This window comes from Equus quagga, chromosome 5 (assembly GCF_021613505.1).
Source record: "Equus quagga isolate Etosha38 chromosome 5, UCLA_HA_Equagga_1.0, whole genome shotgun sequence".
Classification (NCBI taxonomy): Eukaryota; Metazoa; Chordata; class Mammalia; order Perissodactyla; family Equidae; genus Equus; species Equus quagga.
Window position 1 is genome coordinate 136,781,515 of NC_060271.1, and position 27,274 is coordinate 136,808,788.

The 27,274-nt window shown below is 45.7% G+C and overlaps 1 protein-coding gene across 2 annotated transcripts in view; it reads right to left on the bottom strand.

Moving 5' to 3' along the window:
• Positions 1 to 27,274, bottom strand: part of TRAPPC12 (trafficking protein particle complex subunit 12) — an 89,608-nt gene that overhangs the window by 19,103 nt on the left and 43,231 nt on the right. For both annotated transcript variants that reach the window (XM_046660809.1, XM_046660810.1), the window contains exons 6-7: positions 14,425 to 14,537; positions 2,098 to 2,170 (exon numbers count right to left, since the gene is read on the bottom strand). In XM_046660809.1, the coding sequence (XP_046516765.1) occupies positions 2,098 to 2,170; positions 14,425 to 14,537 (186 nt within the window). The remainder of the gene's footprint in view (positions 1 to 2,097; positions 2,171 to 14,424; positions 14,538 to 27,274) is intronic.

Sequence of the window (27,274 nt, forward strand, 5' to 3'; positions counted from 1 at the left end):
AGGTGAGAGTGGAGTGGACACGGGAGCACAGTGGGATGAGGAGCAGGCGAGAGTGGAGTGGACACGGGAGCACAGTGGGACGAGGAGCAGGCGAGAGTGGAGACGATATGGGAGCACAGCGGGACGAGGAGCAGGTGAGAGTGGAGTGGACACGGGAGCACAGTGGGATGAGGAGCAGGTGAGAGTGGAGTGGACATGGGAGCACAGTGGGACGAGGAGCAGGTGAGAGTGAAGTGGACATGGGAGCACAGCGGGATGAGGAGTAGGCGAGAGTGGAGTGGACACGGGAGCACAGCAGGATGAGGAGCAGGCAAGAGTGGAGAGGACACAGAGCACAGTGGGATGAGGAGCAGGGGAGAGTGGAGAGGACACAGGAGCACAGCGGGAGGGAGAGGCAGATGTGAAGGCCATCCAGCTGAGGATGAGGGACGTGCAGGTCCTCTCGTATCTGAACGATGGTAATCGGGCGAGCCTGCCCTACACCAACCTGGCCCCTCGCTGAAACTGACCTTTCTTTGGCTGCCTGGACAACGGTATTTTGGGATAACAACCACATAGAAATTATGCTTATCTTGGAGTGCTTAAGAACAACACAAAACACTTAATTGCTAGAATTAAGAATTTAACTTACTTTGCCTTTCAGCAATTAAAAATACATTAGCTGCTTATATTCTCTCTATAACATCATTTTTGTGAAAAGACCATTCTGAGCAATGCCTTTTCTTAATGAATGTAAACTGTGGATCGTCTCGGTGAGCTGCAGATTCATTCTGATCATCTTTCCAGACTTCTTTCTGGCTCTCCTTCTTCCCTTCGTCACCTTATAAATCTGTTCATCTGTCGTGACTCTGCTAGATTTCCAGAAACTGCTTTCTGAGATCTAATAACTATCTGCTCATTCCCACTACAGCAGGTGCCCCAGGGTGTGGAAAGTGCTGGAGAAGGGGATGTCCAAGGGTGAGTGGAAACTTCCCTCCTTCAGACTTTGCTAATTTGTCTGCACTTAATGACTGAGGAGGATGCGGGTACACATAGGCACACTTACAACTCTGGTGGTCATTTGGGGTTTTGCAAACAAAGGAATCTGTATTTCAAACAAAAATGCAGCCCAGCTCTGTTGGCCCCTGAGGGCAAATATCTCCTGCCCATGTCACTCTCCCCAGCCCCATCGTCTGGGGTGTATGGGCCGGGGCCTCCCTGTACTGAGGTCCTGCACAGCTCTCCACCTGGAGCGTTTCCCTCTCCAGGCCACCTCTTCTGCTTTTGGTACGTTAGTGTCCTCAGAGAGTGACTTTGGAGGAAGACCATGCTTTCCAGCATAATCTGTGCCAGCCAGCAGTCACCAAGAACTTGCTTTGAGTCAGGCACACGGAGGTGGAGACTGCCGAGCCCCTGGACCCAGGAGGTGACACAGAGCGGGACAGAGGCTCTGGGAACAAGGAGATGACTGGGCAACCACAGGCCTATGTGGAGAGGTGCTGCCCTAAGGAATGAGTCGGCGGGGGGCCTCTCTAGGAGGCACCAACTGAGCTGGGTTTTGAAGTTCATCTCTCTAATGTTCTTAAGAAATTGCAGCCACGATGATCTTCTCAAAATGCAAATTGGCCTGTGTCAGCCCAGGACTCAGCATAGAGACCCACAGCGTGAGCCTGGCCCCCAAGGCATGCAGTGCCCAGCTTCCTCTCCCCTCTGGCTCCTCATGGCCTCACCCTCCTTCCTGCCACAGGCTGCTGCTCTCGGGGGGGCAGTCCCCAATACAGGACCATGTCGGGCGAGGCCCGGCTCCTCTCCTCCACAGCACCCATTGGAGCGCGGGAGCCCCCATGGATCTGTGGGCTTATCTGGGCAGGGTGGGTCTTCTCCACCTGACGGGGCTCCCTGTGAGCGGGTCTCATGTCTAATCTTGCTCTTCACGTATCAACAGCGCCAAGCATGGTGCTTGCTTCCCAAAAAAAGAATGAGGAAATGAACGCAAGAGAGGACGAACGCATTATTGTGTAAGAAGAAAGAGAGAATGAGACAGAGACGAAACTTCTGAGGTTGAGTCTTTTGATAAGCCTCGATAATCATTTAACCAAGGAAAGGCGGACCACTGACCTCGTCTGTTCTCCTGTGAAATGCTGCTCATGCTCCCATCTTCGGCTAAGCCTTGCTCCAAATTTGTTAGGATCTGCAGTAATTTCAAGTAAGAACACAAAGTCATAAAAAATGAATTTGCTTCTAGACTTGGTCGTAATATATTCTTGGAGAAGCAGATTTCTCTGTACAAAAAGCACTTTGTCAGGGATGTTTCACACGGACACATTTTAAACATCGCAGCTAGGAGAGATGCAGGTGATGGTGGCAGAGGGGAAGCTGACGGTGGCGTCTGGGCGTATGATGCTCATAAAGCATTCAGACATCAGACAGAGGGTAGGTGTTGCTTCTTTTTAAGAAAAGCATCAAGTACATTACACATGAGGATGATTATTAACTTCTCTGAAAATACTCGTCTTATTCCTCTGGGGCAGCATGAGTTATGTGGCCTTTTTTAACATATCAAATAAATTCTGAACTGTCAGTGTACACAGTTTATATCATTTGTTAATAACTTTGGATTGCTTCTTTTGTATTTCGGTTTTCTTTGAAAGAAAAGAAGCTGTGCCACTGTTAATTTGGGAAGAGAACGTATTTTTTTTTTTTTTTTTAAGATTTTATTTTTCCTTTTTCTCCCCAAAGCCCCCCAGTACATAGTTGTATATTCTTCGTTGTGGGTCCTTCTAGTTATGGCATGTGGGACGCTGCCTCAGCGTGGTTTGATGAGCAGTGGCATGTCCACGCCCAGGACTCGAACCAACGAAACACTGGGCCGCCTGCAGCGGAGCACGTGAACTTAACCACTCGGCCAGGGGGCCAGCCCTGAGAATGTATTTTTTTGAGGGGCTGCATGAGCAGGAAGAAAAGTCTTAAGTGTAAAGACTATTTGCTTAGGGAGAAAAATAAAGTATTAATTGAAAAAAGGTTACGTCGAGTTCTGTGATTACTGACTTGAGGCCACATGCTTTGGGGAAAAACCTTCTCACTCATTAGATCACCGTGCCAGTGAGCACTTCCCGAACGACGGGCCCCGAGAGGCAAGCTCACAACCCGTAGCAGCAGCTGCCTGGGCCTTCACCCACTTGGGCCCCGTCCACACAGCCAGAGCCTCACCAGCCTCCTCAGCTGCGAGTCACTGCTGCATGCAAGCTCGAGAACGGTTTGCTGGGAACACGAAGGCCTGTCCTACCGTGATGACTCAGGACACTCTGGGGTTCAAAGCTGTAACCGTGAAGATTATCTAGTTGGTCTAAACCAGTTTAAATGCCATTTCTAGCTACCTGTCTTCTGATAAATAATCATAAAAACAGAAACTGACCAGGAAAGGAAGTCTTGATGGTACCATTAAATCCCCTCAGCTAGAACAGAGGGAGGACAGGAAAAAAAGAGAAGAGATAAGGGTTACTGAAGAACAGACACAGGTGGCCTGGTGTCTTCCTGACCAGCAGGGCCCACACAAGCTCAGATGGCCGCGCACCCTGGCTTTGATGACCAAGATCAACAGAGGGGACACAGGGGAAGGCATGGGGATCTAAGAGCAAAACCAATCACAACAGAAGAGCTTGGGTGAGGGACGCACAGGGACGGCCTGGATGTCTGCACTGCCAGAGAGGGACAGCAAGGAACGGCAGAAGTGAGCATGTGACAGAAGTGAGCATGACCATGTTTAATACAACTTTCTGATCCTTGGTGTCTGTGTCTTATTTCTAGGGTACATTACTTCATGACATCAATTCATAGGTCCCGTCTGCCTGGGCAGCGCATCCTTGAGCGCCCTGAGCAGAAATGCTGGCTCACTGTTAGTACTTCTATTGCTGTCTATCTAGAGACAGCTGTCTGGCTTTATAAAGTAACAGTACATTGATCTACAAAAGCTTATTTCTACGTAAAGGAAAGTGACAGAAACATTCCCAACCCAGAGCCTGAACTGCTGAGTTTGCAAACATGGTGTGGGGCATTTCTTCCCGTCTGTCTGTCCCAGATGAAACAACTGAGGTCTGAGTCCAGGTCGGACACCCATGAGCAGTCCCAGGTCTGCTGCCCAGGGCTATAAAGTCATGCTGCACCATCTGCTCAATCTGGAAGATGCTCCCAAAAGTAGAGGCACACTTTTGAACTTGCGGTAGCAGAACGACATCACCCAGGCAAAGGGGGAGACGCTGCCATTTCCTCCTTTACTTGGTGTGAACCCCAGCCATCAGGGTGTCTCAGCTCCACCAAATCTAAGTAAAGGACTTCGCGGCCCAAAGAGACGGGGCACTATGGCTGAGCATGCCCAGTCGTGAGGCACGGAGACTGGTTGTGCCCCTCACTAAACCGCCAGCCCCAACGGCCTCACCCCTCTCTGTCCGCCCCGCACCCAGCATTTCTGATGCAGGAGGGCTGCTCAGCGACTGAAGAGCATACACTGCTCCTGGAGAGGCGGCGGTTAGCGCCAGTGTCCCCTGCTGGGTCCCGAGCCGTGAGGGGCAACATCGGGCTGCCAGCTGAGCACTGGGGCAGAGGAGACCAGGCTCCCCCTTGGGCTGGCTTTGCCTGACGACTCGGCCTGACGATGGTAAGCTGTCAAGGTGCAACAGGTAATCGTGAACTGTAGGGTAGGAAATGTATGACTTCTATAGTTATTTTGTAATTTTAAAAAATGGAAAAAATAGTATGTATTTTTAAGACAAAGTCCTGTGAACAGATCAGTGTTTTTAATCCTCTAGAGAAAGGCCTCAGACAAGAAGTCTTCGAGGTCTGACAGCGAATGGTGGATTCTGCAGCCAACAGGAGACTCAAAGAGGACAGCAGAGGACAAGCAAAGTGTCTTGGCAGTGATTCTTTTTTAATTAGTGTTAAAAAAGTAATAATATGCTTATGAAAAATTCAGTTGAGAAGTGTAAATGCACCTGTGCCTTCTCTCCACAGTCCTCGGCCCTATGATCCTGACACGGCTGACTCCCGTGGGTTCAATCCCTGCTCTGTGACTTCCCCCTTCTGAGGGCTCCCAGCAGGCCTCCCCTCAGGGGCTCCTTGGTCCCCCCTCTGCAGGTTCCCCGGACTCATCCCTCAGCGGCTCTGTCACCCTCCTCTGTGGGCTCCCAGCAGGCCTCCCCTCAGGGGCTCCTTCATCCTCCTCTCTGTGCTCCTGGGGCGTGTCCTCCGCTTTCTCCTTCCATTTACGCTGCTGAGCACTGCTGTGTGCCTGCCTCACACTATGCAGACAGCCTTCATGTCATGGAGGTGTGTGAGCTGTGTGAGGTGTGCCATACGTGTGAAGTGTCTGGTGTGTGAGCGGTAAGGTGTCTAAGGTGTGTGAGTGTGAGCTGTGTGAGGTATGAGCTGTGCAGTGTGAGGTGGATGGTGTGTGATGTATGAGGTGTGTGGTGTGTGAGGTATGAGGTGTGTGGTGTGTGAGGTATGAGGTATAGGGTGTGAGGTGTGTGAGGTATGAGGTGTGAGGTATGGGCTGTATAGTGTGAAGTATGAGGTATAGGGTGTGAGGTGTGTGGTGTGTGAGGTATAAGTTGTGTGGTGTGAGGTATGAGGTATGGGCTGTATAGTGTGAGGTATGAGGTGTGTGGTGTGTGAACTGTATGAGGTGTGTGGGGTGTGAACTGTATGAGGTGTGTAGTGTGTGAGGTATGAGGTGTGCAGTGTATGAGCCGTACAGGGACCTCCTGGGGAGGCAACTCTCCAGTGCCAGTCGAACCTTCTGCTGGTGCAGCTTCCCCTACTCCTTGACTGCTCCCCATGAGAGGCCCAGAGTCACAACTCTGACCCACAGACATGGGGAGACAATAAATCATTGCTGCTCTAAGCCACAGAGTTTGGAGTGGCTGGTTATGCAGCCACAGATGCCTAACACGCAGGTGTCAGTCAAAGTTAGCAGCACTTACTGAAGGCTCCCTGTGAGGAGCCAGTGCGCCAAGGCTGGCATACCGAGATGCCTTGGCGTTTAGTGTTAATTTGGACATTTCGAAATGGGTTTCTCACTGGGAATCTTAGCATGAGCTCCTCTCTGAAAGCAGCTGCAATACTGAAATAACAATGGTTTTGAAAGAGTGAAGAGGCTGCTCGGAGATGAATGGGGAGGAGTCAGGAGGGAAACAAAAGTAATGGCCATGGGGCTGGGAGAGGATTCTGGACTCGGGCTGTTCTGAGCCAGTGGGCGGGTGTGACCGGAGAGGCGAGGCTGCCTCTTAGCCCCCACCGTGGGGACGGGGTGCATCCTGGACTGGTTCTGAGACAGGCAGTCTCAGTCCCGCGGTGCAGACAAGCACCAACACCTGCACAGCGGGGAGGGAAGGGAGAGTATTCAAGAGCCAAGCTTGGTTGTGCCTTGTCCAAAGAAAACTATATGCCCTGTCAAACATCCCATCTGTCTGATTCCACACGTAACCAACACCACTTCATCTCAAACAGTACTTAAAAAGACAATTTATAACCTATTCACATTTAGACATGCCAAAATCCATGTTCTGAATCCTCTGCAGCTATCTCAGGAGGAGGTGGGAGAGCTCTAACCGAATACCTGACGCTTTTGCTAGCTCAGTTACAAACATTTTTGCGTTCCTGGCAAACTTCAGTAGGCCACAAGGAATACATGTACACCTGCCTCCAGAAATCCTACAAGTTCATGGACATTGGTGCATGCACATGACCTTGGAATCTGGCATTTTAAACTTCAGGTTCTGATTTGTATGCCTGGGGTGTGAGCCCAGCCCTGACCTCTGACGAGGTCCAGGTGACACGAGTGCTGATGTCTGGAGACGATGGTTTGCAGGAGAGCTCTAGCAGAAGGAGCCTCGTGCCTGTCCCTTTGGTGAGCTGCTACAGCTTGTGGGTGGGGTGGGCTTGGGTAGGTTTAGGGAATGGGTTTTACGTACGAGGCATCAGTGTACAGACCACAGGGCGCTGGCCCCAATTCAAGGACCCGAGGACTCACTAATGACCTACTTGAGTCCAGACTAAGGGGAGAACAGGTCTGCCTAGAGGGGCTTAGACGTCTCTGGAAAGTCCTGGGACATTCCCATCCCAACCACAGTCTTTTAGTGGACCTTTTGCAAAAGAGGCTGTCCAAAGTGAAGAGGTTTCTGGAGCTGCTCCCAGCCACTTAGAGAAGGTTAAACACTCCCACAGACCAGGTACTCCCTGTGCCAAGTCGCCTGTCTGCATCCCTGATCTAACCTGCATGGCAGCCCAGAGGCAGTTGGCAACACGCCCCAGCACAGGTGGGGAGCTTGAGGCTTCCACAGGCCGGTCACAGTGCCAGGAAGTGTCAGAATGGGAGACGGAAATTTCGTCTGCCTGACTCCAAAGCGCCTCCCAACCACTGCCTGAGGAGAGACTGTGCTTTGGGACTTCACACCTAGAAAAAACGCTCTTTCTACCAGATCACAGAGTAAGAGAATATACACTGCCAAGCTAAGGCGAAGACGGCAGAATTCCAGATGTCCTTATTCCATCAAGGGCCCACTTTTTGCTGGGCTCTCAGGCACACATCGAGGCTGGATTGTTTGCTAACTTCTGTGACCTTGTGGTTCACCGTTGGTGCATCAGATTTTATACTGGGTTGGAGCTGTAAAGGGGCACGGCTGACAATCCCAAGTCCACGTCCTGAGATTTGCACGATGCAATCTAGAGTTTCTAAAGGTGTGAATTACCACTGTGAGCTGAGTCAACATACAAATCTTGTTGCAAACGCTGATGACAGGATGCTTGGTGGGCTCCTACTGTGCACTCTGAGCACGCACAGACCCAGGAGAGTGAGCCTCTCCCACCCTGATCCCTGATGATGGGGACACTTCTGTCGTCTCCTCCCGCTGTACACTCTGAGCATGCAGAGGCCCAGGAGCATGAGCATCAGTGGCAAAGGGTAGAGACGTCACCTCAACCAAGGAAGCAAGAGCGATCCTTAATCTTTCAATTACCTCTCTCCACTTGCCAATCACTCGCATCTTATCTGGTTAAGCCACAGTCAACTTGCTCTCTGCTGGAGCAGCAGGAGAGCAGGGCAGCTGAACCGCCTGGGTCAGGCAAGGCCTGGCAGTGGCCGCTGTCAGCATGCTGATGGCCAGCCTACCTGAGTGTTTCCCTGAGCAGCTGGCCAGTGAGAGGGCTAACAAGGGCTGTTCTCTCTCCTATTTTTAACTTTGTTTACGAGTGAAATAGAGTAAGTGTTTGAAATCCTTTTTAGAAAAATATTAACCCTTCCTGGAAACAAAGCTCTCATCACTGCCTTATTAGCAATCATTGATAGAGAACAAACCATATCGACATTGTTGAATATATTTCTTTTCCAGAGCACACTAAAATTACCCTCTGGCTCCTTCAGGTGCAGGGGTCTCTAAAGAAGCACTTCTTTACCTGGTACCCGCAGCCAGGCTACCCTGGGGCAGGTGAGACTACCGAAATTAAATTATAGGGTGGGACAGAGCTGAACTGAAGCCCACGCTGGGCACGTCCATATCAGCGAGGACCCAAACCTCAAGCTAATTTGCCATCGTGATTTACAGATTCTTATCTGTTTATGCAAATGACCTTCAGAAATTAGTTCACTTGGCTCTTTCCCACCTGGTCTCCAAAGCTCTCTTGGGACCTGGAGGTAGAGACAGCCTGCAGAGAAGCCAGAGCAGCAGGGACCAGAGGACAGATGCATCTGCTCCCTGGTGTCAGGGTCATAGTTTTCCCAAGCCACAGCAGCGTGGGAAATTTATTTTAAACTGTAGTATTTTTTACTCTTCATTGATACAATTACATATGAACCAAACATTTGCTACTTCACTACAAGGTTCTTTCTTGTCCCCCACTAAGTCAAAGATAGCCGAGAAACCAGTAGCCAGGACCACTTCGTAAAGATCGTGAGTGATGCCCTGCTAAGACTGGGCCCCATGTAGAAATTCCCAACGTCATTCTAATCTAAGTTTCACGGCTGAACACACAGACTCTAGTCATCCTTTGACAAACCTTCCACGTTAGGAAAAGCTCGTCTTCTTCTGAACAAATGACCGGTCTGCAGGTACCAAGAATTCTTCAACCAACTGTTTTCCCACTCTGCTTTGGTCCCAGAAGTCTCAGCACCAAACTTGCTTTTGGCACACCTCCGACGTTACAAACAGTCCTGCTGTATTAACCGTATCTTCCCTTTGCCCCACAGACCTCATTTAATTTTTTTCAATAGGAAAAAGTCTAATTATAAAACTCATGCATGTGCTGTATAAGACCTGGGAAAGGAAAAGAATAAAAAGGGCTTTAATCTCATCATCCACATCACTAACATACTGCTGGATTTTTCCTTCACTGCATATTTTTTACTTTCTTGAGATCATACTGTAATTATAACTCTGTAGGCTGGCTTTGAAAATTAATATTGCATCATAAAGATCCTCCACATTACGGCAGTGGAGCTGAAACAACCATTAGGAAACCACATCATGCCTCGACATCCCAGGACGGGTGCTCTGGGATACCCAGGTCTGGTGCCCTGCTTCTTTGGTTAGGGTGGCACAGACTAGAAAAAACAGGAGACCTGTATCTCGGCATGTCCCCTAAGAAGCTGGGCGACAGAGCTCAAAACTGAAGGGAGGACACGGGGCCAAGTGGACTGAGTGCTATTGGCTGGCAAGTGTCCTGCTCCTCATCTGCCCCCAGCTGCTCTCGGACCCCCTCCTGCACCCCACGTTAGCTGTCACATAAGGTTGTTTCTTTTTGTTTGGGAAATCCGTGCTGGGACTGAACTGCCAAGATCTGACTTTTGCTGGAGCAGCAATTATCACACAGCAGGGCTCAGAGCACGTCTACAAAAATGGCACGCGGGCTCATTTTCTAGCATCCTGAAAGGCCTCAGCTGACTTTCTTACTAAAGGATGAAAACATTCCACCACCCCAGTTTGGCTTCTTGCTCTGTTATCTAGCCCCTTCCAAAGCATCTGATTCTACAATCATTCCTGACCTCCAGCCTGGAAAAACGACCTTGAAGACCAAGAACTAATGGCACGCAAGCAATGAAAACAAATGGGATGGAGACCTCTTTGGGAACACGAACCACGTAACTTCTGCCTTCTTTCTGGAAACAACTCTGGTTTCGGAGAATGTCCTTGAGTTAAGCATTTCAGATCAATGTTCAGGCTACTGGCCAGTCGGCGGCCACAGAGTGCAGCCTTTGTGCCGGTCTCCTGCCTGTTCCAGCCCCCCTCGGAACACGTGAGAGAGTGGTCTGGGTGTGGCCAGCTCAATATGTGCAAGTGGACACCAGGCAAAGTTGTGCTTGCCATGGCTTCGCTGAGCGGCTCTGCCGAGCAGCCTGGGTGAGTGCATGACCCAGAGTGCAACACCGCCACCTGTGGGCTTAGGCAGGAGGCTGGGACAGGGGTGCAGGCCAAGGAAGGAAAATGGAGGGAGAAGGAACTGCTGGAAAACGTCACCCAAGGAGATACTATTTCACGTTCTTGACTCGTTTCCTCCCTGGCTGGACTCTCCTCACGAGTGTGAGTTACAGTCTCCTGTACCTTCTGAGACGAATTTTTGGTGGAAGCAAGTGCAGCAGGGACTCACTACAATTCCTGGTGCTGTCAAAGTGAAACATGAGACTGGAGTTTAGGACTGCTGCTTTCCCACAGCATCAGGGAATGTACTGTATCTGGGAGAGAAGGAATGACTGGTGGTTTGACTCCACAGAGAGCTGCACAGTGGCAGTTAGGGAGCAGGTTTTTGGAGCTGGGTGACGCGTTCTCATCTAGCTCCTCCACGGCCTCACCGTTGTAGGCTGGTGATATTAACTCCTCTGAGGCTCAGGTTCCTCATCTGTAAATTGGGGGTAACATCACCTCATACAGCTGCTGTGAGCACTGATGGAGGTAATTAACGCAAGCATTACGCACGGCACCTGTTGCAGTATGAGCATCAAACACGTGTTGATGGTGACCTTTACCACCCTTACCACCACGACCCTCATGAGCTCCCTCAGCACCACCATCAGTATTTGCCCGTCCAGCATGCCGAGTCAAGAACAGAACTGCCTTTGCAGTTGGGTGAGGGCAGGCATGCCAAGTGTGTGAATGATACAGGAGGGAGTATAGACAATGCAGGGAAAGGTCTTGGTAAACAGACTTAGCTTTCAAGCTTTCCTCGCGTTTCCCATTTGTTGTGACCGACTCAAAAACCCAGAATGTTGGTGTTGCACGGAACCATGGAATTCTTCAGTCTATCCTCCCACCTCTCATTTACAAGTGGAAAGCAGAGAGGATCCACAGCCATGCCCCTGGGCAGACCTGCGTGGAAGTAACATATCCAGGCCTCTCCTTTTAAGCCACCAAATCACTGCTGTCACAAGAGTGGTGTGCCAGCTTCTATTATTTCTCGATTTTGCAATTTGTAAATAAATTTTAGCATGAACACAAACTTTCTATTTTTTAATTCTGGATGATCATGATGTATTGATGAACGACTCAAACAGAAAACAACTGGGGGAGACATGCACTGCCCACTGAAGCGCACACTCACCACGGGCAGTTTTGTGTTTGCCCCTGAACTGCAGCATGTGGTACAGCAGGTGCTCAGTAAAAATTTGCTGCACGAGCAAATGAACAAGCCCAGATAGAGCTGTCCTGAGAGGACACCTGTGGGGCAGACAAGCCTCTCCGTGCTTCACAAGGCTAGGTACTGGGATCCAGCTGAAACCAGCTTTAAATAAACATGGAAGCAGCTCGGGAAGGTAACCACGCCCCCAAGGGAGCCATGGGGCCCCAATGTGACAGGAAGATAGCAGGGAGGTTCAAGGCCTGTATTTCTCATTTTCAGGGCTAACAGTGGAGGAAGCTCCAGGTACGCTCCTGCTCCAGGTCTTTCCCTTTCTCTCTTTCAGCATCAACTAGTCATGCCACATGGGGTTAACCCTTTCTTTGCAGAAGGGCCAAGTTTTAAGTCCACACATTAAGGAGCACACAGAAATTACATGTTGAAATTATCCAGGAAAACCCTTTCAGCTGGAGACCACAGTGTCTCCTCCAGCACCAAGTGCTTGTTTTCCTTCCGTTTTGCCCACTAAGCACCACGAGAGCGACTGGCTTACATTCGGGTCACACCATAAGAAAAACAGCTACCCATACACGGCGCAGTTATACCACCTGTGGTGACAGGTTCACACTGTGAGAAGCAGGCAGCACTCGAGAGACTCAAGTCGTGCTCGCACACTGTCAGTGGGTCCCTGCATGTTTACATTCTCATCTCCCTGTAAAGCCAAGTCAGCCGGAGAGAAACGCTCTTGTCATGTGACTGCACTAGAGCTCTTGTTTCTCTCTCCTCCCGCCTCCGAGCTGTCAGCTGTCACCACCTGCCGCTTCGGGATGAAACCACCCATGAGTCTCAGGAGGGACCCGGTCCAACAGAGCACAGGGAGCGGGTATGTCAGATACTCATCACAGGGATCTGCTGAGTCTGTTTGATCCACCACCAAACACAGCAAGACCCTTTCCTATGGCCGGAGCACAGACGCTGCCGCAGGGTGGAAGAGGAGAGAGCCTCCTAGGTCTTTCTCACTTAAATCGGGACGCATTACAGTGACAAGTGCAGGCGAGTGATTAGGGGCAGGGACCCCAGAGCCAGGCTTCTTGGGCCCAATCACGTGACCTTGGGCAAGTCAGTTAACCTTTCTGTGACTCAGTTTCCCCATCTGTAAACTGAACTGGGATAATAATAACCCCTACTTCATAGGGCTGTTATGAGAATTAAATGAGTTACTTGAAAAATGCTTAGGGACAGAGGCTAATTCATAATGAACATGACACAGTATTTAAGAAGGAAGAGGACAAGTGGCCAGAACACTAATGGGGAGAATACTCCACTCTCTCACCTCTCATCTCTAATTGTTATGCTGTATTATGCATTTAAGGAGCTTAATACTGAAGGTACGAAATAATTTAGGACCAGGAAAACTGACTTGCAAAGCTGTTTCAACCGACCTGACTTTTCTACCCCCAAGAGATCCTAAAACTCAGAATTTTCTCTCTCAAATACATAAAAACTTCCCCCAATGTGATATGGAGGTAAAAAACATAATTAAAAGATCATCGGTGTACAGTTTATAAAATCATTGATTTGGCATTTCTCAATAACAAGTTATGTGTTTCCTACTTCTGAAAATAATTATTTTAACCATGTTTTAAGATTTAAGGAAAAAAGTGTTAGAATCTAAAAAAGTTGATAACACAATTTCCCCATCAACTGATCAAAGTACAAGAAAGCAAACAGTTCTTCTTTTTATCTTTTAAGTTATGACATAAAAAATGGAAGCTGATACGAAGCTTGAGGGTGTGAGGTGTCCAGGAAGGGCTGCTGTGATGTGTGAGCAAGGCCCCCTGTGCACAGGAAGCTAGCGCACCTGCTTCCCTGCTGGGAAGACAGAGAACAACAACTTGAAACTCCGTAAAACCTCCATCAAGCATAGCTGACCTGAAAGGAGGAAACTCACAAATACAATCTAATTCAAAAAATCATACTACGCTGCGGCTCCTAACTGCCTGTTACTAGCTTTGGAAGCACTTCCGCAGACATTACTTCATTTGGCCTGCACAGCAACACTGTGAGGCAAGTAGGAAAGGTGGTTTTACTTCCATTCTGAAGACGAAGGATCAGAGGGTAGGGCTGTCCACAGCCTGGAAACAGAGACCTGCAATCCCATGTTTCTTCCTAACATTACTTAGTGGGAAACGGAGACTCGCATTCCCACATTTCTCCCTAAGATCACTTCATGGGATAACTTCGTCTTCTGTTGATGTGCCAGTTTGGTGCCTCCCATACAAGTGTTACTTCACAACCAAGAATCAATCAGAAGGCTCTTCTGAGCCCATCTGCCTTCAAGGTCAGTATTATGATGACAGTTGACATAATACAGTACAATTTGCTTTGATTCTGGAACATGTGAAGCCATTATCCCTTTAAAGATTGCTCCCGTGCCTCTCTGACACCAGCAGGTGTGTACAGTCCTTGGAGGACGTGTGAGTGGTCTGGCACATTGAAGGGCTTCCACTGGCAGTATGGGCACATGTTCACATGTGTGATTTCTACCCAAGAAAAAACCTTCCTGATTTTGATCTACCAATCATACAAAGGAAGAAGGATTTCAGGACTCAAGCTTTGCCAAAAACCATCCACCTCCCCAAAAATAATTTCAGTGAGAACAATGAATACCATGGTCACACCGAATCAGGTCACCTAGCCTTCCTGGAGGAGGAAGTGGTGATGATGGTCTGTGGGGTGGGATGGGCAGAGAGCAACGTGGTATGCTTCTCGCGAGAGAAGGAAATTAAGAATGCATTCTCCATCCCGGGGAAGACGGCAGAGCAGGCCACCTGGAGCGACTGTTACCTTGCTGCAGACGGCCTTCACTCGGTGCAGCCTGTCCAGGGACTCCTGGGGACTCCCCAGGTACTGCTGAAGCTCCGCATGTAAGATCCGCATTGAGAAGGGCACCATGGAGCCTGGAATCAAGTCAAAGGTGAGTTAGTTTGCTATAACTAGACACACTTTCATACTTAGCACTTGACGGAGGGGTCTGCAGAAGTCCTAGGAGAAGGGATGACAGAATCCCTCTAAAAGGGATGCAGTGGTGCAGGCTATATTAGTTTTCTCTGCAAAGCTGTACGTATCTTCTAGGCAATTATCAAAGGAGACAGGTGGATGTCATGACTATTTCCGTAATTATGCTTCAATCATGGAGAAACTATCACAAAATGAATGAAAAGGTAGAGACTGCCCCTTTCTCCAATAAAAGAAAACACAGAACACTCATGGGTTCTTTACATTTCCTTGGTATGGCAAGCTCAAACTGAAGGACGCTCAGGTTGGGTTCCCCAGACGGAAACCCTGAAAGGAGGATCTGTGAGCAAGCAAGGGCGTGGGGATGCAAAACTAGGGGAGGAAATCCAGCAAGGGAGCATCTCAGGCCCAGGTCGCGAGGATGGAGCATCAACCTGGTTCGGTGATGTGTGCACACATGCGCACTCTGCAGTCAAAGTTCTACCTGAGAGCTGTCCCAACAGGAGGCAAGGGAGCTGGACTTCAAAATGCCACCCCCAGGGCTGCCCCAGAGAGAACGATTCCCAGGTACTTCCAGCTCCATCAGTGTGCCAAGGGGAATGAGGGCAGTTCTCTGAGAAAGGGGAACTTTAAAAAAAAATTTTATTGATGTCATATTGGCTTACAACAGTGTGTAAATTTCAGGTGTACATTATTATATATTGGTTTCTGTATAGACTACGTCGTACTCACCACAAATGGTCTAGTTTTTCACTATATAGTCGTGCCCCTTTACCCCTTTTGCCATCCCCCCATCCCCTTCAAGAAAAATTTCTTGACCGTCAGCATCACTAAACATGGGATTAGGCTAATACAGTAAGTTGTACATAAGCTGGTCATTTTCATCCCTACATTTCAAGTAGAAATAACGGCAATAACGGTCCCTATATGGTTTAGAATTTACCTGTAGGGAGAGAATATTTCTAGAACCTCTTAAGCTCTAAAAGATAAGCACAGAAACAAAACTTCTACTGGAAGTTCCAACACCCAATTTATAAATGAGCTGAATATACAACAAAGTGGCAGAGAGTTACTTGCTCTTTACCCTGGCAACTGCCCATGGACCTGGGGAGCTTCTGCATTAAAAAGAAACACCTGAAAGGGCCAGCCCTGATGGCTTAGTAGTTAAAGTTTGGCACTCTCTGTTTTGGTGGCCAGGGTTCAGTTCCCAGTAGCAGAACCACACTACTCATGTGTTAGTGGCCTTGCTGTGGTGGTGGCCCACATTAAAAAAAAAGAGGAAGACTGGCAACAGACGTTAGCTCAGGGCAAACCTTTCTCAGCTAAATAAATAAACAAAATGAAAAAGCATGTGAAAATATTTTGAATGACAATGAAAATATAACTTAAGAAAATTTGTGGGGGCACCACCTCAGTGGTGTAGAAGTTAAGTTCACGTGCTCTGCTTCGCTGGCCCGGGGTTTGCAGGTTCAGATCCCTGGCATGGACCTACACACAACTCACCAAGCCATGCTGTGGTTCCACCCCACGTACAAAATAGAAGAAGACTGGCAAAGATGTTAGCTCAGGGCCAATCTTCCTCACCAAAAAAACCTCCACGAAATCTGTGAGATGCAGCAAAAGCAGTGCTAAGAGGGAATTTTACAGCATTAAAAGCATATATTTGAAAAGAAAAATCTAAAATCAACCCTCTAATCTCTCACCCTAGAATGCTACAGAAAGACAAGCAATATAAAAGCAGAAGAAAAGAGTAAAAATTAGAGCAGAAATCAATGACATTGAAAACAGGAAATCAACAGAGAAAAACCAACAAAACCCAAAGCTGGTTCTTTGACAAAATCAGTAAAATTTATAAATTTCTAACTAGGCTGACCAAGAAAAAAAGAGAGAAGACATCAACTACAAATATCAAAAATGAAAGAAGGGTCATCACTACTGATCACACGGACATTAAAAGGACAATAAAGAAATATTATGAACAACTCCATGTCTGCAAATTTTATAACTTAGATGAAATGGACAAATTCCTTGAAACACACTTTTACTACAACTCATATGACAGGAAATAGATAATCTGAACAGGCCAATATCTATTTAAAAAATTAAATCAATAGGTAACAACCTTCCTTTTTTGGAAGCTTATTTGAAAGCACCAAGCCCAGATGGTTTCACAGGTGAATTCTACCAAACATTTAAGGAAGAAATGATGCCAATTCTTTACAATCTCTGCCAGAAAACAGAAGCAGAGGGGATACTTCCTAATTCACTCTGCGAGGCCAGCATTACCATAATACCAAAACCAGACAAAGACATTACAAGAAAGGAAAACTATATGGCTCATAAACATAGATAGAAAAATCAACAAAATTATCAAATCCAATCCAACTAAATCAAATCCAACAAAAACACCAGCAAACCAAATCTAAGAGTGTATGGAAGGAACTATACACTATGACCAAGTGGGATTCATTCCAGGTATGCAAGGCTGGTCCAACATTAAAAAAAATCAATGAATGTAACCCATCACATCAAACAGGCTAAAGGAGAAAAACTACATGATATATCAATAGATGCAGAAAAAGCATTTGACAAAATACAACACCCATTCATAAAAACTCTCAGCAAACTAGAAACAGAGAGAAACTTCCACAATTTGATAAAGAATATCTACAAAAACCTATAGCTAACAACATACTTAACGGTGAGAAACTAGATGCTTTCTCCCTAAGATCAAGAATAAGGTAAGGATGTCCTCTTTTTACCACTCCTATTGAACATCATCCCAGAAGTCATAATAATAAGACAAGAAAAGGAAAAAGGTATACAGATTGGGAAGAAAGAAATAAAACTGTCTTTGCGGATGACAAGATTGTGTATGTAGAAAATCCCAAAGGAGTGACAAAAAAACTCCTAAACTGATAAACAATTAAAGGTCACAGGATACAAGGTTACCATACAAAAGTCAACTGGTTTCCAAGATACCAGCAATGAATAACTGGAATTTGAAAGTAAAAACACAATACCATTTATATTAACATTAAAAGAAATGACATAGTTAGATATAAATCTGGAAAAATATGGCACAAGATCTATATGAGGAAAACTATAAAGCTCTGATGAAAGAAATCAGGCATGATCTGAATAAATGGAGAGGTATCCATGTTAATGGATATAAAGACTCAATATTGCCAAGATGTCAGTTCTTCACAACTTGATCTATAGATTCAAAGGAATGACAATCAAAATTCCCATGTTATTTTTTGGATATCAACATACTGATTCTAAAGTTTATGTGGAGAGGCAAAAGACCATAAATATCCAACACAACACTGAAGAGAAGAACAAAGTTGGAGAACAGACACTACCCAACTTTAAGACCCGTACTACTGTAATAAAGATTGTGTGATACTGGGAAAAGAAAAGAAAAATACATCAATGGAACAGAATAGAGACCCAAATATAGACCTCAGAATACAGTCAATTCATCTTTGACAAAGGAGTAAAGGTAATTCAATGGAGAAAGGATAGAGTTTTCAATAAACGGTGCTGAGGAAACTAGAAAGCCACGTGGAAAAAAATGAATCTAAACATAGACCTTACATCTTTCACAAAAATTAACTCAAAATGGATAAGAGACCTAAATATAAAATGCAAAACTATGAAACTTTTATGGGGCTGGCCCCGTGGCCGAGTGGTTAAGTTCGCGCGCTCCGCTGCAGGCGGCCCAGTGTTTCGTTGGTTCGAATCCTGGGCGCGGACGTGGCACTGCTCATCAGACCACGCTGAGGCAGCGTCCCACATGCCACAACTAGAAGGACCCACAACGAAGAATACACAACTATGTACCGGGGGGGCTTTGGGGAGAAAAACGAAAAAATAAAATCTTTAAAAAAAGAAAACAACTATGAAACTTTTAGAAGAGAACATAAGAGGAGAGCTAGGTGATGTGGGTTTGGTGATAACTTTCTAGGTACAACAACAAAAACAACATCCATGAAAGAAAAAATTGGACTTCATTAAAATTAAAAACTGCTCTGTGAAAGACACTATTAAGAGAATGAGAAGACAAGCCACAAGCTGGGGGAAGTACTCATAGCACATATCTGACAAGGGATCTGTATCCAAAATATGCAAAGAACTCAAAAATCACTAATAAGAAAACAAACAACTCAATTAATAAATGGGCAGCAGATCTGAACAGGCACCTCACCAAAGACACACAAACGACTGTGAAAAGATGCTCCATATTATAGGTCATTAGGGAACAGGAAACTGCAAATTAAAACAACAATGCAAGGCCACTGGACATTTACTGGACTAGCTAAAATCCAAAACAGAGAACACCAAATGCTGGTGAAGATGTGGAGCAACACGAACTCTTGTTCCTTGCTGGTGGGAATGCAAAATGGTACAGCCATTTTGGAAGATAGCCTGGCAGTTACTTACAAAACTAAACATAGGCTTACCATACGGTCCAGCAATCGTGCTCCTAGGTATTTATCCAAGTACCTTGAAAACTTACGTCCACACAAAAACTTGCACAAGAATGTTTATAGCAATTTTATTCATAATTGCCCCAAAGTGGAAGCAACCAAGATGTCTTTTAATAGGTGAATGGATAAACAAACTGTGGAACGTCCATACAACTATTTTTCAATAATATAAAGAAAAGTGCTATCAAACCACAGAGGAACGTTAAACACACATTGCTCAGTAAGAGAAGCCAGCATGAAAAGGCTTCATATTGTACGATTCCAACAATAAGACAATCTGGAAAAGGCCAACTTTGAAGACACTAAAAAGATCAAAGGTTGCCAGAGGTCAGGGGGAGGGAGGGATGAACGGGCAAAGCAGAGAGGATTTTTAGGGCAGTGAAACTTCTCTGCATGATGCAGTAATGGCAGATACATATCATTATACATTTGTCCAAACCCACAGAATGTACAATACCAAGAGTAGATTCTAAACTGTGGATTTTATCAATAATATGCCAATCAATATTGGTTTGTCTATTATAACAAATGTACCACATGAATTAAAAATGTTAATAGATGTTAATAATGCAAGATGTTAACAAAAACTGTGTGTAGGAGGAGAGAGGGTATATGCAACTTTCTGTACTACGTGTTCAACTTTTCTGTAAATCTGAAAGAGTTTTAAAAATAAAGAATATTAATTAAAAAGAAAGAGAATATAAACCCAACTACAAATAAAATTTAGCATACAACAAAGACAGTATCCCCAAATTATTGGAAGGAAAATGTAATTTTTAATAAGCACTATTGGCAGATGTGGATGGCCACATGAAAAAAGATAAAATCAGATCTGTGTCCTAGGGAAAAAAAAAAGAATTGTGTTCTTGTGGTCTCAAATTGGAACTTAAAATATTTTTTTCTTAGAAATATTAAATATGGTGGCCAGCTATAGCTGAAAGAGTAATATTAATACTGCATCCAAGGTACATTGAATAGTTAAATAGGCTTCTGTGAGCTGCCCTAAGGATTTAACTGTGTAAGCGTTAATTCTATGGAAAATACTTTCCAAGTACCAACTACTCCGTACGTGAACTGCTGGAATATTACTACTTAGAGCATGTGGTTTGTTCAGTTAAACCATGGAAAAGTGCTCTGTAGTTTGATGATGTTATAAAAACAGAATTTTCTATATGGTATGTATGGCTTCAAAGTTCACAGCTTTGAATGAAATACTTATTTTCATCCAAAAGAGATGGAGAGTAGATTCAAGGAAAGCTATTTTAATTAATTGCATAAAAATATACAAGGGGTTTGAGGAAGATACCAGTAAATTTTGGAAAGCAGTTATACACATAAGGTGAACTCAGAGATAACAGATAACAGGGAATGCTACGGAATCTGACACCTCGCTTCTCAAAGTGGTCCTTGCGCAGCTGCAACCTCACCCCTGCGACCTCGCCAGAGATGCAGTCTCAGGCCCCATGCAGATGGAGCACACCAGAGCCTGCACCTGACGAGATCCTGGGGGACGGTGAGCGCACTGAAGTTTGAGAAGCACTGCTCTGAACCATGACCTCACTGACATGAAATTAAAATTTACTAAGCCAAAGCCTCTCAAGCAATATGATTTATAGTTTTATAAACATGTCTCAAAATGTGTAACCTAGTTCATCAGGATCAAATTAAAACTCGGAATCAGTGTTATATAGAATATTCATTAGACGGCCAGCCCTCTGTATCAGTGGGTTCTGCATCTGAGTATGGAAAGGTCTACGATGGTTGCATCTGTACTGATCATGCAGACGTTTTTCTTGTTATTATTCCCTAAACAATACAGTATAACAGCTATTTACATTGTATCAGGTACTATAAGTAATCTAGAAATGATTTAAAGTATACGGGAGGATGTGAGTAGGTTATATGTAAATACTATGCCATCTGGTAGAAGGGACTTGAGCATCTATGATTTTGGTATCTGCAGGGGTCCTGAAGCAAATGTCCCCAACCCCCAGATACCGAGGGAGGGAGGACTGTGTGTCATGTGAGAAAACCCTCCCTCCTCAGTTGCACACAGTTTCCTTGCTATCTCCTACCCTTTTTAAAACAACACAGGCACTTCAAGACTAATCGGGGCTAAGAGTAAGCAAACTGAAGCAGCTGAGTCTGTGCCTGCCTCTGCTGAGGACAGTGGTGAACAGCCCCTGCCGGAAGCCCAAGGCAGGCAGAGAAGAATCGTGGTTCAACACTTCTTTCAACACAAGATTTCTCAGCTCCCTTCGATTTTGGGAGCAGAGCAGCTCTTTGCTGCTTTTCAGGAGGGAAACTATATTGGTGAACAAAATTTACCCGTTTCTTCCTTGGATGGGGGGACATGGTGAATAAAATCACAAATACAACTAATATTAATGTAGCGAAATTCGTTTAGAATTAAATTTTAACATGTTTTTAAAAAAGAAAAATATTTAATGTTATTTTTAAAATACTAAGGTATCCTCCCCAGCCCCCGATGTAACAGTAAAAAGCTGAAACTCCACAAAACTTCTGGATTCCTTGTTCCTGCTCCTCCATTCAGCCCTTCGGTTCTCCTGTCTAGGTGGAAGAGGGAAGCCTGGAAGAATCTGCTGGGAGCTCTGTGTGGGGAGGCACTGCTGCTCCCCGTGCTGACTGCACCGGCCCCTCTCGGGGTCTTCTCTGCGTGCATAGTCTGAGGCAGAGAGCCAGCCCTGGGCCGTTCTTCAGCCTTGCCAACACGGCCCTCCGCAGCACCCGCACCAGAGTGCCCATGGGGAGCTCCGGGCGGCATGCATGCAGAACACATGCAGGTGGCAGGTGACACCCAAAGTGCCTCCCCGCGGCTCCACCCAGGCAGCTGCCAACAGAAAGAGTGTGGGTGAGAAAGAGCCAGTGCTAGCCTCTTCTTCAAACACACCGTCTTTCCTGAGACTCTCAGAGAGATCTGGAAGAAAGCTGGGACTCAAGGAGGACAAAGGCCTCCTTCCCTTCTCTCCTGGTTGCACTGAAAAGGTCTTGTACAGCTCGAACATCTCAAAGAAAGAAAATCAAGAGGCAAGCACACGCAGTCTCATGTGAAAGAGAAATGAAACAAGTTCCATCAGAGAGAAAACACTCCTTCCCGGAAGGAATACACTGTGCACAGAGTCAAAGCAAGAGGAGGAGCAGCTGCAGAAGCAGTGCCCATTAACTGCAGCTTGAACACGTTCAGTTAACAGACATTTACCTAGCGGGTTTTAGTTGCTAAATGCGAGGTGAGGCACTGGGTATACAAAATGAAGGCGATACGACCACTGTCCCCAAACAAACTGCTCAACACCTTCAATACAGACAGAGCCTGCTTCAACGTAATCCAGGCTTTTCCTAACAATGCTGTATATACCTAGCTTTGTTTGTTTGTTTTAAGAAATGCAAATAAAAGTACCTTGAAACTAATTCTCTCGGACCTGCCAAATGCACCTCCCCACGTCTGAAGTCACATGGGCAGTCAGTGAAATCCTTAATGCCAAGGAGTCTCGAGCGAGATGAAATATGCACAGCTTTCACGCTAGCCCGGGGGCCTGTCTCCTGCAGGGAGAGCACGGCTTGAAAAAAAGGGCTAGTCAAAATCTGCAAGAAAAAATAATTCCTAGCGGATCTGTTTTTCTGGAAAGTTCCCACATACAGTCATGACCTGCCAAAATCTAGGTTGGTATGAATACTGTAGAAGTGTTCTCATTAATCATTTAGGAAAAATTAAATGAAAATACTCCTACAAAATTCATTTTATACAGTCCCCTGGAGTGCTGCAAATCCACACTGCCAGCACAGAGAGTCAGCGAGGGATGCACAGAAATCAACCAGGCCTCCGCGTGGGGCAGTGAAAAACCAAAGAAAAAAGAAGCGAGTTCAGCCTAACTTCAGCGGGGCACGCCACTTTCTTCAGCAGGAGCAGGACTTTTCTGTAGTGTGGAGATAGTCTGGGCCTTCCGTCACATCCTCGCTGTGTGTGCTGGGTGGATGGCGTCTTCTCTGAATCTTTTCTGTCACCAGCACAACAGGGCAGGGGTACTGGGACATGGCCACGCTGCCGTGAGGCCCAAGTGGGCTGAGGCAATGGCACACGACCCTTGACCAGCAGGGAGCATGCTGTAGGATCGAACCCACAGACTCTCTGCCGATGTTAACAGGTTTGCTCTTCCCCCCACAAGGTACACGTTCAAAGGCAGTGTGCCCGGGCCTGCCCGTCTCACTTCCAAGTCACGGAGGACGCTCTGCTGGGACCACAGCTCTGCACTTGTTTCCCTTGACACCTCCCTCTGCCTTGCTGGTCTCGGCACGCCTTTCCCTATTCTCTGATGTGCATGGGAGGCCACAGAGGTGCCGTATCGTTGGATCGTCAGGACACAGGTCAGCGGACGTCTGTGCCTGACGAAGAACACAGTGCCATTCACCTTTGCTGGAAACAGCCCTCACCAAAACTACCTTCGACTTCAGTGCTGCATGTGTAAGACAGAAACAGATGGAGTGAACCCTAAGCTATCACAGATCCTTATTATTTAAGGGGCAATTCAGGGGAGCTCCTAGAGCTACGAAGCATGACGGGAAATTTAGGACTGGACCACACTGCCTCTGTGCGCGACTGAAACGGTTGCGTCTCAGAAGGCACGGCTGGTAAAGGACTGATCCGTGCAGAGCTTCTCGTGTAGACAGGTTCAGAAGAGGCCTCCACTCGGGTGTTCTACTGTAGACATGGAACCCAAACAGAACATTTCCATATCTTTAATAATCTGTTCTAAGAAAAGACTGGAATGTCAAAGTTCATAAAAATGGTGAGCAAAATGAAGAGCAGTAAGATTAACTAACTAGTCTTCTCATATTGAGGAAAATATGCTTCAAATGATAAATGCCTAAGAGTTCTGGCACAGAGTAATGTAAATTGGAAATGTAACCTTAGCAGAACATGTTAACTCAGAGGTGAATTAATTTTGTAATGGAAAATGTGGGGGACTTGAATTGGCCACCCCAAGATATGTCTCTTTGGTATGAGGATTATTTGGGTCTGGTTACTTTTAAAAACTGCAGACAGGAAAGAAACTGAAAAGTAGGATTTACTTACCCTTTGTTAAGAGACATTTACATTTGTAAAGGAAATCTCCCTCTGTAAAGGTGTCTCCTCTCTGTACAGGAAGCAGGAGGGATGACCTTATCTCTAGAAGCTCTCATCAATACAGAAGGCAAGGACTCAAGTCTGCATAATAACCTGACTCTTGTTTACTGTACTTGTCTGGTAACCTCCTGTAGCTGACTCGCCCCTGCCCCCAACATCCTCCTTTGTCTTTAGCTGAAGATGATATTTAAGGTGGTAGCTTCAGCTATTTTGGCGAGCTGCTCAGTTTGCCTGAGCCTCTCCCATGTATACATGTTAAAAAGCTTTAATTTTCTCCTGTTATTCTGTCTCATATGAATTTAATTCGTTCTCTGGCCAAAAGAACCCACAGCGGGTAAACGAAATGTCTTCCTCCCCTACAAAAAGAAAATAAGACATTTGAAATATGAACATTTAATTTTGAGCATCATGTGTGATTACGTGCTGATAAAAAGTTTCCAAATTTAGTTGAGAACTAGAAATGAGAAATACATGATTTTGGAGGGAGGGGAGAAAAGGAATATAGACTCAGTGACAATCAACCTTTACTGAAACAGAGGAGCAGACAACTGAAGGAAGGGTGGAGATTTAGATCCAATTAAAGGGTTTGTCTCATCAATTCTAGTTTGATTTGGTAATCCATAAGGATTAAGTTCTGAAATAACACTTCACATGAAACCATTATAGCTCTAACAACTTAAACTAAACACAGATCTGAATTGAGTGTCAGAAGAGGCAATGCAGTTCTTAAACAACATACTGAAGATAATCAAAACATATTTTATGTCCAACGGAAAGATCTTCTGGCTTCATGATTTTGCTCGAGCGGCACAGAAAGTTGAAGTGAACTGTTTAATGCAGAGCAGTACTCTGAAAATCCAGAGCACTACATGAGTTTTACATGCCCACTTTCATCATTGTCTTTTCTTTGCAACAAGAGAGAGAATTCCAAACAACAGAGTAGAAAGATGGTGCTGGGAGCGTGGGAAAATCTAACTGTCCCACAAGAGACGGAAATGAGCGCTCTCAGGAACGGACACACTACCTACGTCAGGAACGGACATTTCATTATCTTTTGAAGGTAAACTATGAACATTTGTTAACAATAACTTATCAAAACTGGTTCATCCATATAACAACAAATGTATGACACCAAAGCAAGAATGTTAATAAAAAAATATATGAACGATCTAGCAATATTATCCATGGATATAATCCCTGTCAACACTTCTCGTGAATACAAATCCTACAGGGGAAGAAGCAATCTGTTCTAGCGTGATAATTACATAATCAAAAATAATTAAGTTAAAAGTTAAATTTTCCTTAAAATTAAAGAAAGAAGGCTATTTATTACAGGCATATGAAGAATGACTCTCCAAAGGAAAACAACGTGTAGGGTTTGGAGGAAGATCTTAAAGCCCTAAGAACAGTAATTCTGAAGTTGTCAACAATAAGGAAAAACAAAAACACTCAATTTTGGGAAAAAAGCTGGCGTGTACGACCCCCTGCCATTCCCACCCCTACCCTGGAAGTTGGGGTGGCTGTAGGCTTCCAGACAGGGCTGGACACTCCCTGGGCTGTACAACTGAGGCTCCAGTTCCATTCTTGTGCTTTTGACACCTTCTACCTGCACAGCCAGCAATGATGTGTGACAATTACAGGTGGAAAAGCTCAGCGGCCAAGTGTAACCTAACGTGCCAAATCTGCAGTGTGTCCCATAGGGGTGTCCTGAAGGCGTGGGGGCCTTCAAGTTAACGAGAGGATGCAGGCGGTCGGCTCACTGCCTGCTGTTTTCTAAATAAGAATCTGAGCTTTGAAGAACCTCTTCTCACCCCACTGTATGAAGTCTGAGCAAAAGCTTGATGCAAGCAGCTCCTACCCTGAGTACTAGGGATGGACACACAGCTTAAGAAGGGAGGAAGCAATACATGCAGTGGAAGAAGAGCACAAGCAAAGGGAGGACAGAGGGGGAGGGATGAGAAAGGACAAGAGCAGATTAAAGGGCCTGTGTCCTCAGGCTTTCAGTGGCATTGTGGACTCCCCCAAACCACTCAGAACTCAGGGAGGCGGGCCTGGGTCTGTTCAGTGCTCACTGTCATCGTTCTTCCTTGTGAACAAGAGGGGGAATTCCAAACAACTGATTAAAGACAGTGCTGTGCAGGGCAACAAAAGATCCCGAATTGCTAAAGCAATCCTGAGAAAGAAGAACAAAGCTGGAGGCATCACAATCCCTGACTTCAAAACATACTACAAAGCTACAGTAATCAAAACAGCATGGTACTGGTACAAAAACAGGTGCACACATCAATGGAACAGAATTGAAAGCCCAGAAATAAAACCACACATCCATGGACAGCTAATCTTTGACAAAGGAGCTGAGGGCCTACAATGGAGGAAAGAAAGTCTCTTCAACAAATGGTGCTGGGAAAACTGGACAGCCACATGTAAAAGAATGAAAATTGACCATTCTTTTTCACCATTTACAAAAATAAACTCAAAATGGATCAAAGACCTAAAGATTAGGCCTGAAACAATAAGTCTTCTAGAAGAGAATACAGGCAGTACACTCTTTGACATCAGTTTCAAAAGAATCTTTTCGGACACCATAACCCCTCAGATGAGGGAAACAATAGAAAGAATAAACAAATGGGACTTCATCAGACTAAAGAGCTTCTTCAAGGCAAGGGAAAACAGGATTGAAACAAAAACACAGCCCACTAATTGGGAAAAAATATTTACAAGTTATTTATCCAACAAAGGGTTAATCTCCATAATATATAAAGAACTCACACAGCTCAACAACAAAAAAATCAAACAACCCGATCAAAAAATGGGCAGGAGACATGAACAGACATTTCCCCAAAGAAGATATACGGATGGCCAATAGACACATGAAAAGATGCTCATCATCACTAATCATCAGGGAAATGGAAATCAAAACGACACTAAGATATCACCTTACACCTGTTAGAATGGCAAAAATATCCAAAACCAAGAGTGACAAATGTTGGAGAGGCTGTGGAGAAAAAGGAACCCTCATACACTGTTGGTGGGAATGCAAACT